Source organism: Perognathus longimembris, chromosome 4 (genome assembly GCF_023159225.1).
Source record: "Perognathus longimembris pacificus isolate PPM17 chromosome 4, ASM2315922v1, whole genome shotgun sequence".
Lineage (NCBI taxonomy): Eukaryota > Metazoa > Chordata > Mammalia > Rodentia > Heteromyidae > Perognathus > Perognathus longimembris.
The window spans coordinates 5,070,634-5,086,294 of NC_063164.1; the positions used below are offsets into that span (position 1 = coordinate 5,070,634).

General features: G+C 53.7%; 1 protein-coding gene across 1 annotated transcript in view; it reads right to left on the reverse strand.

Moving 5' to 3' along the window:
* Inpp5d (inositol polyphosphate-5-phosphatase D) overlaps positions 1 to 15,661 on the reverse strand; it is an 89,890-nt gene that overhangs the window by 19,290 nt on the left and 54,939 nt on the right. The window contains exons 7-15 of the mRNA XM_048344479.1: positions 11,690 to 11,770; positions 11,481 to 11,552; positions 9,401 to 9,524; positions 9,024 to 9,130; positions 7,810 to 7,912; positions 5,843 to 6,039; positions 4,675 to 4,792; positions 841 to 937; positions 267 to 405 (exon numbers count right to left, since the gene is read on the reverse strand). Of these exons, the coding sequence (XP_048200436.1) occupies positions 267 to 405; positions 841 to 937; positions 4,675 to 4,792; positions 5,843 to 6,039; positions 7,810 to 7,912; positions 9,024 to 9,130; positions 9,401 to 9,524; positions 11,481 to 11,552; positions 11,690 to 11,770 (1,038 nt within the window). The remainder of the gene's footprint in view (positions 1 to 266; positions 406 to 840; positions 938 to 4,674; positions 4,793 to 5,842; positions 6,040 to 7,809; positions 7,913 to 9,023; positions 9,131 to 9,400; positions 9,525 to 11,480; positions 11,553 to 11,689; positions 11,771 to 15,661) is intronic.

The window sequence follows — 15,661 nt, forward strand, 5'->3', positions numbered from 1 at the left end:
CAGGTGCGCCCTGTGGTCACGCCTGCCCACCTCACTGTCAGGACCCACGCGTGGGCATCCAGCTCAAGGTGTTTTTGACTCACTGGTGACTACACCGCTCCCTTCCTACCCCTGGCCTGGTCCCGGGGGCCCCCGTGGGCTGGCTTAGCTACCCGACCCAGCAGCAGTGTCTGGGGGAACCCCAAGAGGAAGCAGCCTGGAGCCCCAGAGAGCTGGCCAGCAGGTCCCAGTCCCTGACCACTGCCGCCGCAGGCGACGCCCCTTACCCAGGTGGGCAGATCCACGCGGTAATTGAGGTCCCCGAGCCAGAAGAGGTGGGTGAAGCGGTGAGTGATATTGAACGGACTCAACTTCTTGTCTCCCAGGGCCAGGAACCGCAGGATGTTCATATAGTTCTGGTTTCGCCTAATCCAAGGGAACAGCAACGGGTTGCTGGCACCCAGCCCACCATGCCAGGAAGTCAAAGGGAGGGTGGGGGGGCGGGGGGAGAGGAAACTGGGAGCCCTGGCCCTGCGGTAGTGACCACTTGAATATGCCAGAGGGCAGGGAGGTGAGGCCAAGGGCCAGAGAGCCAGGACCCGAGCAGGAGTGGCCCAGCAGGAAACGGAAGTGCCCGCCCTCCAGTGGCAGGGGCAAGGTCTTTGAGCTGTAAGACTTCCCCCTAGGAACTGAGCAATCTCTGTTGGTAATTGGGTTCTTTTTTGCTGCAATTGCCTGTGTTGAGAGTAGGGAGGTCCAGGCCCGGGCTGAAGGCATCGGGGTGGGTGGGGAGAGAGGTATGAAAGGTTACCTAGGCAAACTAACACCCACACAGGCTCTGGAAGGAATGAGCTCTGTTACCTGAGTTTCTTTTCACTTCCAGAAGTCAAGTGGCTGTTAACAAACCCCAAGGAGGTGCCATTGAACATGAACGACACGCCCACAGCTCCCTTGTTCCCTAAGGAAGGGAAGAGAAAGAAGAATTAAAAACAAACAACAACAAAAACAACCAGGCAAACCCAGCATGGCATGGTAGCACATGCCTGTAATCTAAGAACTGGAGAAGCCAGGGGATCTTGAGTTCAAAGCCTGTCTGGACTCCCTAGGAAGGCTGTCTCCATTATGACAGAGCAGTAAAAGCAAGGTAAGGTGAAATGTAATCATGGTATTAATAAAGAGTAAGGAGAGGGCTGGGATTATGGTAGAGTGCTCGCCTCGTATACATGAAGCCCTGGGTTCGATTCCTCAGCATCACATATATAGAAAAGACCAGAAGTGGCGTCGTGGCTCAAGTGGCAGAGTGCTAGCCTTGAGCAAAAAGAAGCCAGGGACAGTGCTCAGGCCCTGAGTCTAAGCCCCAGGACTGGCCAAAAATAAACAAAAATAATTTTTTTAAAAAAGGAAAGAGGCAGGCAGAGAAGGGGAGAGGAAAGCAGATGTCGCGTGGGGTGGGTGACCGGCAGATGGCCATCAGCCTTGGACTCCTCCACAGGGCACGGGAAGGAAGCTGCTGCCACCCACTCCGGCCCCCTCCCACAAGAGGAGGGAAGGGGAGGGGCCAGTGGCCACTGTGCCAAGCAGACAGGGGACAGAGGGCATCAAGGAGGATGAAGAAGGAGGGCGGCCTAGATGGCCGGACCGCCTCCCCAGCCGGCCAATCCGGAGTCCCCAGAGAGACCACTGAAGACCTGGGTTGCCATCATACCCCTTCTTCCCAGTTAGCGCGCAGTATTCCAGACCAGTGGTTCTCAGCAGCTCCATGGAACTTGCTGGAAAGGCAAATACCAGACTACCAAGTCCGACGGTCTAGAGCCAAGAGTAGGTGCTTGGCAAACCCACTAAGGCAGGGGTGGGCAAATACAGTCCTCTGCCTGGATTTTTTTTCTGTGTGTGTGCCACTTGGGCACCTGGGTGTGGTCCTTAGATCTTTCTTTGTTTGTTTTCGTTCCTTTTTTGCCAGTCCTGGGGCTTGAACTCAGTCCCTGGCTTCTTTTTGCTCAAGGCTAGCACTCTACCACTTGTGCCACAACACCACCTGTGGCCTTTTCTATATATGTGGTGCCTAGGAATTGAACCCAGGGCTTCATGTATGCGAGGCAAGCACTCTACCACTAAGCCACGTTCCTAGCCCCTCTCCATAGATATTTTTCATTCAAGGCTGAGGCAGGCCTCCACATCTGGCCTTTTGCTGCTTATTTGGGGATAAGAGTCTTTTGGATTTGTTTGCACAGGCTGCCTTTGAACCAGGATCCTCCGATCTCAGTCTCCAGAATAGATAGGATTACAAGAGTGAGCCACTGGTGTTGGGCGGGCTATTACATTTTTAAACTGTTGGAGAAAAAAAATCAAAAGAAAAGCAGTCTTTCATAACGTAATAAAATACAAAATTCTAGCTGCTCAGGAGGCTGAGACCTGAGGATCATGGTCTGAAACCAGCCAGGGCAGGAAAGTCCATGAAACTCTGATCTCCAGTAACTGACTCAACATACATTAAAAAAGCTAAGAAGTGGGGCTGTGGATCAAGTGATAGAGTGTTATCTTTGAGCAAAACGGCTCAGGGACAGTGCCTAGGGCCTGAGTTCAAGCTCAAGGAATGGCACACACACACACACACACACACACACACACACACACACTCTATCCAGACTTTCGTGTTACGCTGCTCTTCTCAGGCCATGACAGAATCGCGGAGTTGCGGCAGAGCCTGCCTGGGCTAAGGGGCTTTCACAGCACTGCTCTAGATGATCCTAACCCAGGCCGCCCCACGGGACGGCCACAAGCCCCGTGTGACTCTCCAGTCCTCACGCTGAGGCTGGTCTGAAATGAGCTGAGCTAGACTACACAACACACACAGGACAAAAAGCCAGGAGAAGGTGGGTGCTGGTGCCGCACACCCGTCACCCCGGTTACTGGGGAGGCTGAGATCTGAGGAGCGTGGTTCTGAGCCAGCCTGTTGTTAACGTCAGTGTGACCCCAGGAGGAATGGAGCCCTGGGCAGTACATCAGCAATGGCGGCCCGGGGCCGCGCCGGGTGCACTTCCAGCCCTCCCCCTTCCCTTGCCTTGCCGTTCCTCCTTCTTGCAGGGCGGCTCTGGGACTGCATAACCTGGGCCTGAAGCGGGGGTCCCCCACTCATCCCCGGGGCCTCGGGTGAGTTAGGGGCCGGGCTCCGCTCCCTGGAGTGGGAACTGGGGAAGCAGGTGGAGGCCAGGCCTGGCTCAGGAGGTGAAGCAGACGTTTGCGATGGAAGGATCGCGTCAGTGTGCGCAGCGGGGCAGGGGCTGCGGGAGGGGCAGGAAGCCCGGGGTGGTGGGGAGGGATCAAATGCACAGGAGGGCAAGTTCTGGGCTCAAAGCAGGCCACGCCAGCCCCACCGGTCCACTGCCACAGGAAGGGAGGAGTGGAGCGGGTGTGGACACCGCCTTTGAAGTTTGTCAGCAGAAGAGTGGGGAGCCCGTGAGACTCCGTGGCGGTAACCCGGCTTCCTGCGGGCTCCAGGACCCTGCTCAGCACGAATGACCAGAAACACTGGCCCGGCTGAGACTCCACCCACAATGCTCCACACATGTGCAGTCCCTCCTATGCGCGCGCGCGCACACACACACACACACACACACACACACACACGAGGCAGGCTCACGCCGACTTACACACTCACAGGGGAAGGGGGTCAAGAGGAGGGGGACAGACAAATGGAGAGGAAGGGTGGGTAAATGGAGTCATAGTACTCAAGGCGCATATGTGAAGATGGGCCTGGGTGACTGGAGGGGGGGTGAGGTAGGGAGAGATGGGGAAAACGATGGAAGGGGTGGCATTGTGCTCACACACTGACACGTTGGATCGAAACCCCTTTGTGCAACTACTTAAGAGATAATTTTTTTTTTAAAGCAACCAAAACCAAACCAAACCCAAAGCAAAAAAAAAAACCTAAACCAAACTCGAACAACTACTAAACGTAAGGTTAATGTGAATTTAACCAAAATCGCACACATTTGTGCTTCAAAAGAAAACACATAAGCCTGGGTAATTTCCCCTGCAGATTGTACTAATACACGGAAACCTAAGCTGGCTCCTCCTCTCCCCCCAATTCACAGCCAACCCCACACTAACTAGTCTACTCATTCTTGTTTGTTTGTTTGTGCTGATCCTGGGCCTTGAACTTAGGGCCTGGGCACTGTCCCTGGGTTTCTTATACCACTTGAGCATAGCACCACTTGCAGTGGTTAATTGGAGGTGAGTGTTTCAGACTTTCCTGCCCCGACTGGCTTCAAATCTTGATCCTCAGGTCTCAGCCTCCTGAGCAGCTAGGATGACAGGCGTGAGCCATCGGCACCCAGCTCAGGTCACCTATCCCTATCTCAGTTCTCTGAAGCCGCTCAACTTGAGCCACTGAGTCAGAACTGTAACCAACATTTCCAATGTGGTCTACACCCACCCAGCATCTGACTCCTGTCCTCGGTTCTGGCTACTCAAGGTGGGATCCCAGACTGGCCAGCGGCAGTGCCGTCTCCTGGGAGCTTGTGGGACCAGGCGTCTCGGGCTCCACCTGAGTGAGATTTACTGAGTCAGAACCATCTGGCTTTGCCCAGGGCTGACGGGATCCCAGGAGCTCAGGATGTAATGTGGACACCCCCGGGGTGCGCAGGAGAAAGGCGAGGCAGAGCATGCTGGGAGAGCCTGCTCCCTCCCACTCACCCAGGGTGTTGGCGATGCCCGTTTTCACGTTGTCTGTGTAGATGTGGCTGATGCGGTTCTCATGCTCCGGCTTGGCGAGCACCACGATACGGATGTTCCAGAGCGTGTGGATGGCCACCTGGCGGGGAGGACCGGGTTGTAACACTCGGCTGAGGTGCAGAGCTTGATGCCAGCGCACAGCCCCTGCCCCGCCTGCCGTCCCTGGCCTTCGAGGGGTTTCTAATGATGCCCAGACAAGAGACAACGCATCTCAGCGGAGAGACCTGGGCTGCTGCTGATTCCACGATTATCTCCAACAAGCTGGAGTTGGGGGGTGGGGTGGGGGATTTGGGGCAACAGCTCTCAAACAGGTGCATCTTTCTGGGTCTTGAAGTTGAGGATCACAAGTGTCTTTTAAAATTTTTTTTTTGCGGGGCTGGGAATATGGCCTAGTGGCAAGAGAGCTTGCCTCGTATACATGAAGCCCTGGGTTCGATTCTCCAGCACCACATATCTAGAAAATGGCCAGAGGTGGTGCTGTGGCTCAAGTGGCAGAGTGCTAGCCTTGAGCAATAAGGAAGCCAGGGACAGTGCTCAGGCCCTGAGTCCAAGCCCCAGGACTGGCCAATAATAAATAAATAAATAATTTTTTTTTGCTAGTCCTGGGGCTTGAACTCAGAACCTGGGCGCTGTCCCTGAGCCTCTCTATGCTCAAGGCTAGCACTCTACCACTTTGAGCCACAGTGACACTCCTGACCTTTTCTGTGTCTGTGGTACTGAGGAACTGAACCCGGGTTTCATGCATGCTAGGCAAGCACTCTACCACTAGGCCACATTCCCAGCCCCCTATTTATTTATTTTTTTTTACTGGCCTAGAACTCGGTGCCTTGTCCTCTTACTTGGCTGTTTTCGCTCAAGGCACTCTACCACTTGAGCCACAGCTCTACCTGTGGCCTTTGGGCGGTTAATTGGCGATAAGGGTCTCACAGTTCGAGCTGGCTTTGAACCTCAATTCTCAGATCTCAGCCTCCTGAGTAGCTAGGAGAAGTAAGAGTAAGCCACCAGTGTCCAGCCAGCCCCACGAGGTAGAGAGGGGACAGGCCAGGCCTGCCGGGCGTCTGGAACGTTCCTGACCCAGCAGCAGAGCCCACCGGTGTGGCTCCCGCCCCCGCTGCTGCCCTGGGCTCACCATTTTGAACGTGATGCTGGTGATCTCCTGAAGGGAGTGTCTGAGGGTCTCCAGCCACTCCTTCTCCCCCAGGGGGTCCTCCTGGGTGCCTATGACGTAGATGTCGTGGGGGATGTAGTCCGCCGAGTCGTCCCGCGTCTTCCCCTGCCCCTTGGAGAGAAACCAGGACGTGATCTTCTTGGGAGGGGGGGCGTTACCTTCAACGGCAAAACCCAACACCGAATGAGTCAAAGGCGCATCAGGTCAGCAGCAGCCGGGGATTCAACACGGGGTGCGGGGGACGGGGGTGGGGTGGCGGTTACACAGTCTGGGGTGACGAGGGGTGGGAGCCCCTTGCCCTCGTGCCACAGGCCGGCCCGGCCATCTCTAACCAAAGATCTCCGCTGACAAGAGGCGAAGCAGAACGCTCCCTGGGCCGCGATCGCGGATCCTGGCAGAGTCTGGGGACCGGGTGGGACCGAAAGGGCCAGAAGAGGACACAGGACCCCCCAGGACACAGGCTCAGACTCGAGTCCAGTGTCGCGGTGACCCCTAAAGCATGTGGTCATCCATGGCGAGTGGGGGTGGGGCAGGAGGTGAAGTGAAGGCTGACGGCCATGGGGGGGGCAGGAGACCCCGTGTCCCCCCCCCCCCGTCCCCCACCTCCTCCTGGAAGCCTGGATTCCCCCCCCCTAGCCACTGCCCTTTCCTCTCTGTGTCCCTGGGAAAGGCTGCCCAGCCTTCTTCCGGTCCCCTCTGGACTACATGCTGGGCGGAAACGGACAGCACGACTCTCCACACAACAGTTAGGTTGAATTTGAGATCCACGAGCAAGTCTTTTTGTGTGTTCCAGTACTGGGGCTTGAACTCAGGGCCTGGATGTCGTCCCTGAGCTTTTCTGCTCAAGGCTGGCACTCTACCATTTGAGTTACAGCTCCACTTCTGGGTTTTTTTTTTTTTTTTGCTGCTTCATTAGAGATAAGTCCCGCAGACTTTCCTGTCCAGGCTAGCTTCAAACCTCTAATCCTCAGATCTCAGCCTTGTGTGTAGTTAGGGTTACAGGTGCGAGCCACCTGTACTTAATCCACAGGTAAGTCTTAGAATAAATAAGCCCCACAGCCGGCATCCAAGATTCGGATTAATGACATCTCTACCTTATTATCTATATCTAGTTGCATGTTTATGCAAATTTTGTTTAGCATGACAAAGTCAGCACAATATACATATGCAGCATATTAACATATACTAGTATATAAATACATGATATATATACACACGTGTATATATGTATATAATATGTATTATATATATATATATATATTCCACTGTACATTTCTAGTTAAGTAGGCTGGGAATGTGGCTTAGCAGTAGAGTGCTTGCCTAGTATACATGAAGCCCTGGGTTTGATTCCTCAGCACCCCGTAAACAGAAAAAGCCAGAAGTGGCGCTGTGGCTCAAGTGGCAGAGTGCTAGCCTTGAGCAAAAGGAAGCCAGGGACAGTGCTCAGGCCCTGAGTCCCAAGCCCCAGGATTGGCAAAAAAGTACTTAAAGTAGTATATTGTATTTAAATATTTAGTATATAGAATGGATCACAATATAATGTATACTTGGCATTATATATGATTTAGTATTTGTTTCTAGCTAAATACCTACAGTAAAAATTACCTTGTTTGTAGGAAATTCAATTTAATTTGCATCCTATCTATCTGACAAACTCTCCCCCCCCCGCCCCTCTCCCCAGAAAAGACAGGGTACATCTGACCTCATCACCTACAACATTCAGATTCCCCCCGCCTCCCCCCTAAAACCTCCCAGCCTGACAGGCAGCTACGTTTAGGGTCCAGAGCTCGTTTCTCTCGTCATCCTCTCAGGAGCAGGGTGGCATTCCCTGGAAAGGCGGCTGAGTGGACGGTCTGGAGGCTGGCTGGGGCCGGGAGGGGAGGGGCAAGGGAGGGGAAGGGAGGGGAAGGGAGGGGCACAGGACCCACCCATGTTCCAGGTGCCGATGAAGATGGTGATCATGTCCGGCTCTGTCTGCTCCGAGTGCTTGTTCTTCATCTGCTGCAGGAGCTGGCAGAAACCTTCTCTCTTCTGGAGACAGAAGGACACAGGGGCTGAGGAAGCCCCCGCCCCCCCACCTACCTGCAAAGGCCTCGCCCGCTTCAAAGCACCAGCACCGAGGGGCTGGCAGCCAGGGCGGACACGCAGGCGCGCGGCTGGCGACGTGGGCCTGAAGCCGGGAGCGAGGAGTCCCCCCCCAGACCTGCCAGGCCACCGCAGGGACGAGACTTGGCGGAAATCAGAACCTGCACCGAAACCCACCCCTGGCGGCACACCTGCCGGTGGAGGAGAGCTCCAGCCATCTTCATGTCTTCTTGATGTCTCCTCGTGGACCGTCCACGAACAAATGCCAAAGCATTTTTAAAATAAAGCAGGAAATGGAGCTACAGCTCAAGTGCGAGCGTCCCGGGACCAAGCTAAGGGACCAACACCCAGGCGCTAAATTCAAGCACCACTACCAACCTAACCCCCTACTCCAAAAAAACCTAGTGAATATGAGGACCTGAGTTCAGTTTTTTTTCCCCTTATTGTCGAAGTGAATTACAGAGGGGTTACAGTTTCATATGTAAGGCAGTGAGTACATTTCTTGTTCAACTTGTTACCTCCTACCTCATTTTTCCCCCCGTAAGGGGGGGGGTGTCACTTTTTTTTTTTTTTGCCAGTCATGGGGCTCGAACTCAGGGCCTGAGCACTGTCCCTGGCTTCTTTTTGCTCAAGGCTAGCACTCTACCACTTGAGCCACAGCGCCACTTCTGGCTTTTTCTATATACGTGGTGTTGAGGAATCGAACCCAGGGCTTCATGTATGCAAGGCAAGCACTTTACCACTAGGCCATATTCCCAGCCCCTTAGTTTTTTTGTTGTTGTCAGTTGTGGGGCTTGAACTCAAGGCCTGGGTGCTGTCCCCTAAGTTTTTGTGCTCAAGGGTAGTGCTCTACCACATTGAGCCACAGTTCCACTTCTAGTTTTCTAGTTTTACTTAGAGGCAAGAGTCTCACAGGCTGTCTTTGAACCAGCATTCTCATACTTCAGCCTGCTGAATCACTGAAGATTATAGGCATGCATCATTGGCGCCCAACAAGGGTTCATCTTTACCAATACTACTCCCTCCCCGCCCCAAAAAAGGGCTGGTTAGCACTTACTTTGGAATCAGCAAAGACATATTCCTTCCGTAAGATCTTCTCCTTTTCTGTCTCCACCATAATCACCAGCTTGTTGGGAAACTTCTGTGATTTGATGAGTTGTAGGACTAAAGAAAAATGAAGCTTATGTCTAGCGCTGACCTCACCCAGCCCTTGCCTTCTTGCTGGGTGGGGGGAACGGGACGGGGCATGCCTGCCACCGTGATGAGGGACGTGTGTAATCATTTCCAGGGGGTTGGGCAGGGCATAGAGAATTCAGGGAAGCCCCTAGGGCAGGGCAGGTGAGTTGGGGTGGCCCACCGAGCCGGAGGCTGGCTGGAGTCTGCCCCGGGCTGCTTAGTCTACGTGCCCTGCGGAACCAGGGCACAGGGCCTTACTTTTCTTGTGGCTGTAGAATTTGTCTTCAGACCCATCCTTGGACTTCTTCACAATCAGTTTCCCGGACTCCACGTCCACTTTGAGGTGTATCTTCTGAGGAATTCCCAGCGACTCTGACTTCACCTTCAGACACCGAGAGGCAGCTCAGTAACTTTCTGGCTGGGAGTTTGCCATACCAGCCTATGAGCCCCTTAGCATCTGGCTGGGCGACCCTGGACCAGTAGCCCAGGGGCCATTGAGCTGCGGTCCCCCGGCCTCTCACTCACCCCACGGCCCCGAACATGCACAGTCCAGTGTCCCCACGAATGGAAGCCCGGCTCTAGAGGCTCAGGCCTGTAATCCTAGCTACTCAGGAGGCTGAGATCTGAAGATCAAGGTTCAAAGCTATCTCAGACAAGAAGTCTGTGGGACTCTTGATGGTGCCAAGGCCCTGAGTTCAACCCCAGCCCTCCCCCCGCCCCCCCCATAAAAAGCCAAGCAAGAGTACAAGGATCTGAGTTCAACTTAGTGTCCACACACGAGAGAGAGAAGAAAGAATGAAATAAAGAAAGAGAGAGAGAGAAGAATGGGTGATGGGTGGGCACCCACTATGAACCCCAGATTTTTTACCAACAGGTAGAGGCAACAGATGAACTGCTGAGAAACAGCGCATTCACTGAGTCCTTTGACAGTGCGCTCATCGGATGTGTCATCTTCTTCCCGAAAGAATTTGGGCCTTGTTACAACCACTAATTAAATATTTATGAATAATAATGGAAAAAAATATACTTGCATACTCGGAAAATGGAAATGTGTCTTTTGGGGAATTATTTTCGGGACTAGAGGAAACTTGGGGGTGGCGAGTTGGGGTGTCTCATGCTGTGTTTCTGAAGGTGGGTCAGGCTGGCTGGATACACCAGAATTTCTGGGGATTACTAAGAGAAACACATTGCCATGCCATGTGCGGGGCACGCAGAGGACTGGAGCCTGAGGCTGGCTTGAGCAAAGTGGTTAGCAAAGCCCCCACCTCAGCCAACGAGTGGGAGGTGGTGGGCAAGTCTGTAATCCCAGTGCCAAGGACATGGGAGGATTGTGAAGTTAATCCCCAGTAGAGAGAGAGGGGAAGGAAAGAAGGGAAGGAGGGAGGGAGGGAGGGAGGGAGGGAGGGAGGGCTGGGCACTGGTGGTTCACGCCTATAATCGTAGCTACTCAGGAGGCTGAGAGCTGAGGATCGCAGTTAAAAGCCGAATGTGAGGAAAGTCCGTGAAACTCTTAATTTCCAACTAAGCACCCAGAAAGTCAGAAGTGGAGCTGTGGCTCAAGTGGTAGAAGTGCTAGCCTTAAGCAAAAAAGCTCAAGAACAGCATCTAGGCCCTGAGTTCAGGCCCTAGGATTGGCACAAAAAAAAAGAAAGAAAGAAAAGAAAAGAAACAGAGAAAAGATGGGAGAAAGGAGGGAGGGAGAAAGGAAGGGAAAAGAAAGAAAACACATTGCTTGATCCAACTGTGCAGATTCTAATCCAATCACTCTCAGAAAATAAAGGAATTGCCGCTTTTTCTGACACATCCAAGGCCCCCGGCCCCACCCCCTCCCCAATCACTACCACCTTGCAGCCAGCTTGGGAGGCCCGTGTGTGTGTGTGTGTGTGTGTGTGTGTGTGTGTGTGTGTGTGTGTGTGTGTCCCCATGTCCCAGTACCAGTACTAGGGCTTGAGCTCAGGTCCTGGGAGCTGTCCCTCTGCTTGTTTGCTCAAGGCTAGCTCTCCGCTTGAGCTCCACTTTGAGCTTTGGGGTGGTTAGACTTCCCTCAGGCTGCGAGGGTCAGAGCTCCGCCTTCTTGAGTAGCTGGGGTTACAGGCACGGGGCCGCCAGCGCCCAGGGGGAACCTCATTTATATCGCCTGGCCCCAAGAAGGCGCTCTCCCCCGGCAGCCTGCTCAGGAAGGGGACTTGCAGGTGCCTCGATTCGCCCGCGCAACCGCGCCTTCCCAGCCAAGGGCTCCTGCCCACTGCCACCCTCCACCACTGGGGTTCAAAAACCCCTTCTTCCACGGGGAGCGCGGTGGAGCCCCCGCCAGGCGCCGCCGCCCCACCCCGCTTACCTCAAAGGTGACTGGAGGGATGAGGGAACGCCGATGCGGAGACTCCGAGCCCTCGTGCAGTAAGGCCTTGACCTGCGGGTGGCAGGGAGGGGGTGAAAGGGCGCAGAGCCCGGGGCCTGGCATGCTCCACGCAGAGGGAACCCCAGAAAGTCGAGAGGGGCTGCGGAGCCTCCCTTCCCCACCCCCACCCCCGCTCCCCCAGCAGGTACCTTATCTTCAATGGAGGACAGCAGCCCCATCAGTTGGCTGAGCTTGGCCACCATGGTGATGGGATTGGCCTCGCCTGGCACCTGGGAGATGAAGATGGCGTCTCGGCTGAGTGGGAGCTACAGGGAGGTGTGGCCGCAGGCGCCCCCCCCCCCCCCCCCCGCCCAGGCTTCTCATCCCGTCCTCCCGGCCACTCCACGGGAACCGTTACCATCTCCCCCTGCAGATGAGGACCCCGGCACCCCAACATCTTCATAGATCGTCGCTTCTTCCGCCGAAATCCAGCCACAGGGCTTCTCCCCCTCCCTCCACCACTTAACACCTCCTGCCGGGCTGGGCTGCGGTGGCTCCCGCCTGTACTCTCAGCTGCTCAGGAGGCTGAGATCCCAGCCCGGGGCCCCGTGAGACTCTCATCTCCAATTAGCCACCAGAAAGCTGGAAGTGGAGCTGTGGCTCAAAGTAAGTGCTAGCCTCGAGCACAAAAGCTGGGGAACAGTGCCCAAGCCCCGAGATCAAGCCCCAGGACCAGAAGAAAAAAAAGAAAAAGAAAACAACGTCACGTGCTTCAGTGGAGATAGAGTCTCATAGGCTTTTCTGCCCAGTGGGGCTTTGAACCGTGATTCTCAGCCTCCTGAGTAGCTAGGGTTACAGGCGTGAGCCACCGGTCCCTGGCTGCCTTGCTGGTCAGCTCTCCTTCCTCTCCCTCCTCTGGTCTCCCCGGAATTAGTGTTCTTTCTCTGCTTCCACAACTATACCCTACATCACCCCTACATGGCCCCACGCGCTGACAGCCCCACCCGGAGTCCCAGTCGGCCTCATTTCAGACCCACTGTGAGCTACACACCGACACTGGGATTTCACCCAGCGTGGACGCTTCCCGGTCGCTCAGGTCTCAGACCCACCAAGACTTCAGCCCTGACCACTCCAAGGCAAAGTCCCGTCTCGATCAAACCGCCCTGCTCTGTCGCCGCCACCGGAGTCACGGCCTTCATTTGTGAGTTGACTGTGTGCTTCCTTGGCTAGAACTCAGGCTACACCAGGGTTGAGGCCCAGAGCTCTGTGCACAGCACCGCCATCCGGTGCTGGGAACAGGGGCCAGTGAAGCGGCTTAGTAGGCTTGTTCGGTGGATGCCGCAGCCAAGAGGGCTCAGGCCTCGTATCCATCTGCCTGGTGGTGGGTCTATGTGCTCACGCATTTGTTTATGGAAGAAATATCTGCCAGGCTGGGGATGGGGCTCAGTAGTGGAGTGGTTACCTAGCATGCCTACCAAGTTCCACCAACGGCACAACAAACAAACACGGTACAAGAAAACTGCAGAATATCTACTCGATGGCAGAAGTTGTCCACAAGACCCTGTCCCTGCTGGCCGGGAGGAGATGAGCGAATCAGACATGCCTGCATGAAGCACCAAGCAGAAGGCAGAATCACCACCAACCCAGCCAGGCTATGCCTGTTTTGTGGTGTTATTTATTTATTGTTTTGGCAGTACTAGGTTTGAACACGGGGTCTACCTTGAGCCACACTGCCAGGCCTTTCTCCCTTAATTATTTTCTAACAAGGCTTGGGGTTTATGCCCAGGGCTGCTTCGCACAGAGATCGCCTTACTTGTGCTTCCTGCAGAGCTGCGGTAACTGGCTTGCCCACCACACCCAGCTATTGATGTCCACAATCTGTCTGCAGTTTCTATTTTAATTCCAACACATTTTCTTTGTGCATAAAGTCAGGCGGAAAAACGGTGTCACAAATGTATAGGTAAATGCAAAGGACTAGGAATTGGCAATGTGAATGTGCAGAAACAAAACCATGACTAGGGGAAAGGCTCAATCAGAGCAAAATCAGCTGTTATTAATCAGGGAAGGAACCTGCAGGAATGGCCCCCAATGGACCAAGACAGGCAGAGGCGAGCAGAAATGCTGCCTGTTGGCCAGTAGAGGGGGCTGTTTTGAGGCAGGGACACCTGAAATCACGTCTCCCCCTCTTTGGCTGTATGACTTTGGGGAGGTGTGGCCAAAAAAAAAAAGGGGGGGGGGGAGGGAGGGAAACAGAGTGACTGAGGTTCTCAGCAGAGTATTTACAGCTGAGGCCGGTAACTCTAGCTACTCAAGAGGCTGATATGTGAGGATCACCGTTTGGATCCTGGATACTTTGATCTCCAATTAGCCAGTTAAGAGGAAGTGGAGGTGTGGCTCAAGTGATAAAAGCCAAGTGAAAGTGGGAGGCCCTGAGTTCAAGTGCCAGAACCCAAAGTAACACAAAACAAAACACCCTCCCCAAATTCTGCTTCCTCTCGAGACTCAGGGTTTCAAATGCAGTGCCCCCTCTAAAGGCAGACACTTTGTCCTCGCGGGGCGGGGGGGGGGGGGGTGCTCCCCATTTCCCTGGCAGCTGTAGGCTCATCTCTGGAGGCCCCCTCCCTTAGTCGACTTCAGAGATTTGGGGTGTGGGGGGGTGTTTTTACTCAAGCTAATTAAATTCTGGTGTCTGCCAGGGCCCTTGTTTTGTTTAGATTCACTTTTACTTTCTTAGAAATTAACCCATCGTTCATTTCAAAGAAAGCAAAATGAAACATTTTTCTTCATGCATTTTTTCAGTTATATAAATAAAACACAAATATATATTTTTTTTTCCTGAGGAAAAAAAATAAATTAAACCTCTGCAGAAGACTAAAATAGGCTGTCTCAGAATATTCGTTGGCACATTTCGGGATGGCTATTCAGAGGAACGGCAGTCCTGCGAACAGCTCTGAAAAGCTGTCCTTTTGTTTAAGAAATCTGTGGCCGTCTCCACCGGGAGAATCGGAATCCGCGCGGGAGAAGCTCTCGGCCGCCCCCTCGCCTGCCTTTCTGTGAGCTAGGAAAGGTCGCATGGACAAGACTCCTTGCAGGACAGGCTTTAGCATGGCCTCGCTTGGCTTCTGGGCTCACTAATCCTCCTGCCTAAGCCTCTTGAATAACCGGGACGACGTGCATAGACCACATCACTTGGCTAGCTTATTCTTTTTTTTTTTTCTTTTCTTTTTGCCAATCCTGGGGCTTGAACTCAGGGCCTGGGCACTGTTTTTGAGCTTCTTTTTGCTCAAGGCTAGCACTCTGCCACTTGAGCCACAGCGCCACTTCCGGCTTTTTCTGTGTATGTGGTGCTGAGGAATCGAACCCTGGGCTTCCACGCATGCTAGGCGGGCCCTCTCCTGCTAAGCCACCTTCCCCGCTGGCTCGCTTGTTCTTCAGGAGGTTGCTACCTGACAGACCTGAGTAAGATCAGCTTTCCTCCCAGGGCACTTCCTCCTCACCCTACATAACTGGCAAGTAGGTACCGCCATGAAGAGGCCCCCGTCTCTTTCTTTCACCTTGAGATGGTACAAAAACTTCAGTATGGGGCTTTTTGAGCCCCACAATTTGGGAGTCTCTCAAGGTGTATGTAAGCATATACTAAATGTGGATGTCCTTTCTCCTGTTATCTAGCTACTGTTTGTTCCAGAGGTTTAAGGTGTGGAACCTATAGAGAGTGAAGGAAGAGATTTTCTAGGTGCCAGTGGCTCATGCCTATAATTCTAGCCATGCAGGAGGCTGAGATTTTAGGATTGCTGTTTGAAGCCAGGCAAGGGCAGCAAAGTCCGCGAGACTCTTTATCTCCCATAAACTACTCAGAAAAAGCACAAGCCTTGAGCACAGAGTAGTTCAGGAACAGTTCCTAGGTCCCGAGTGTAAGAAAGAAGGAAGGAAGGAAGGAAGGAAGGAAGGAAGGAAGGAAGGAAGGAAGGAAGGAAGGAAGAAAGAAAGGAAGGAAGGAAGGAAGGAAGGAAGGAGGTTTAACTTCCCTATAACTCAAGCAAACCCAGTGGGCAAACCTAAAGTCCCGTTAAGCCAGTTCTCGTCTCCCCAATCCCACACTGCTTCACTAGGTTTAAATTCTCCTATCTTAGATGTGGAGGTATGGCTCAAGCGAGCGGTAAGAGTGCCAGCTTTAAGAGGAG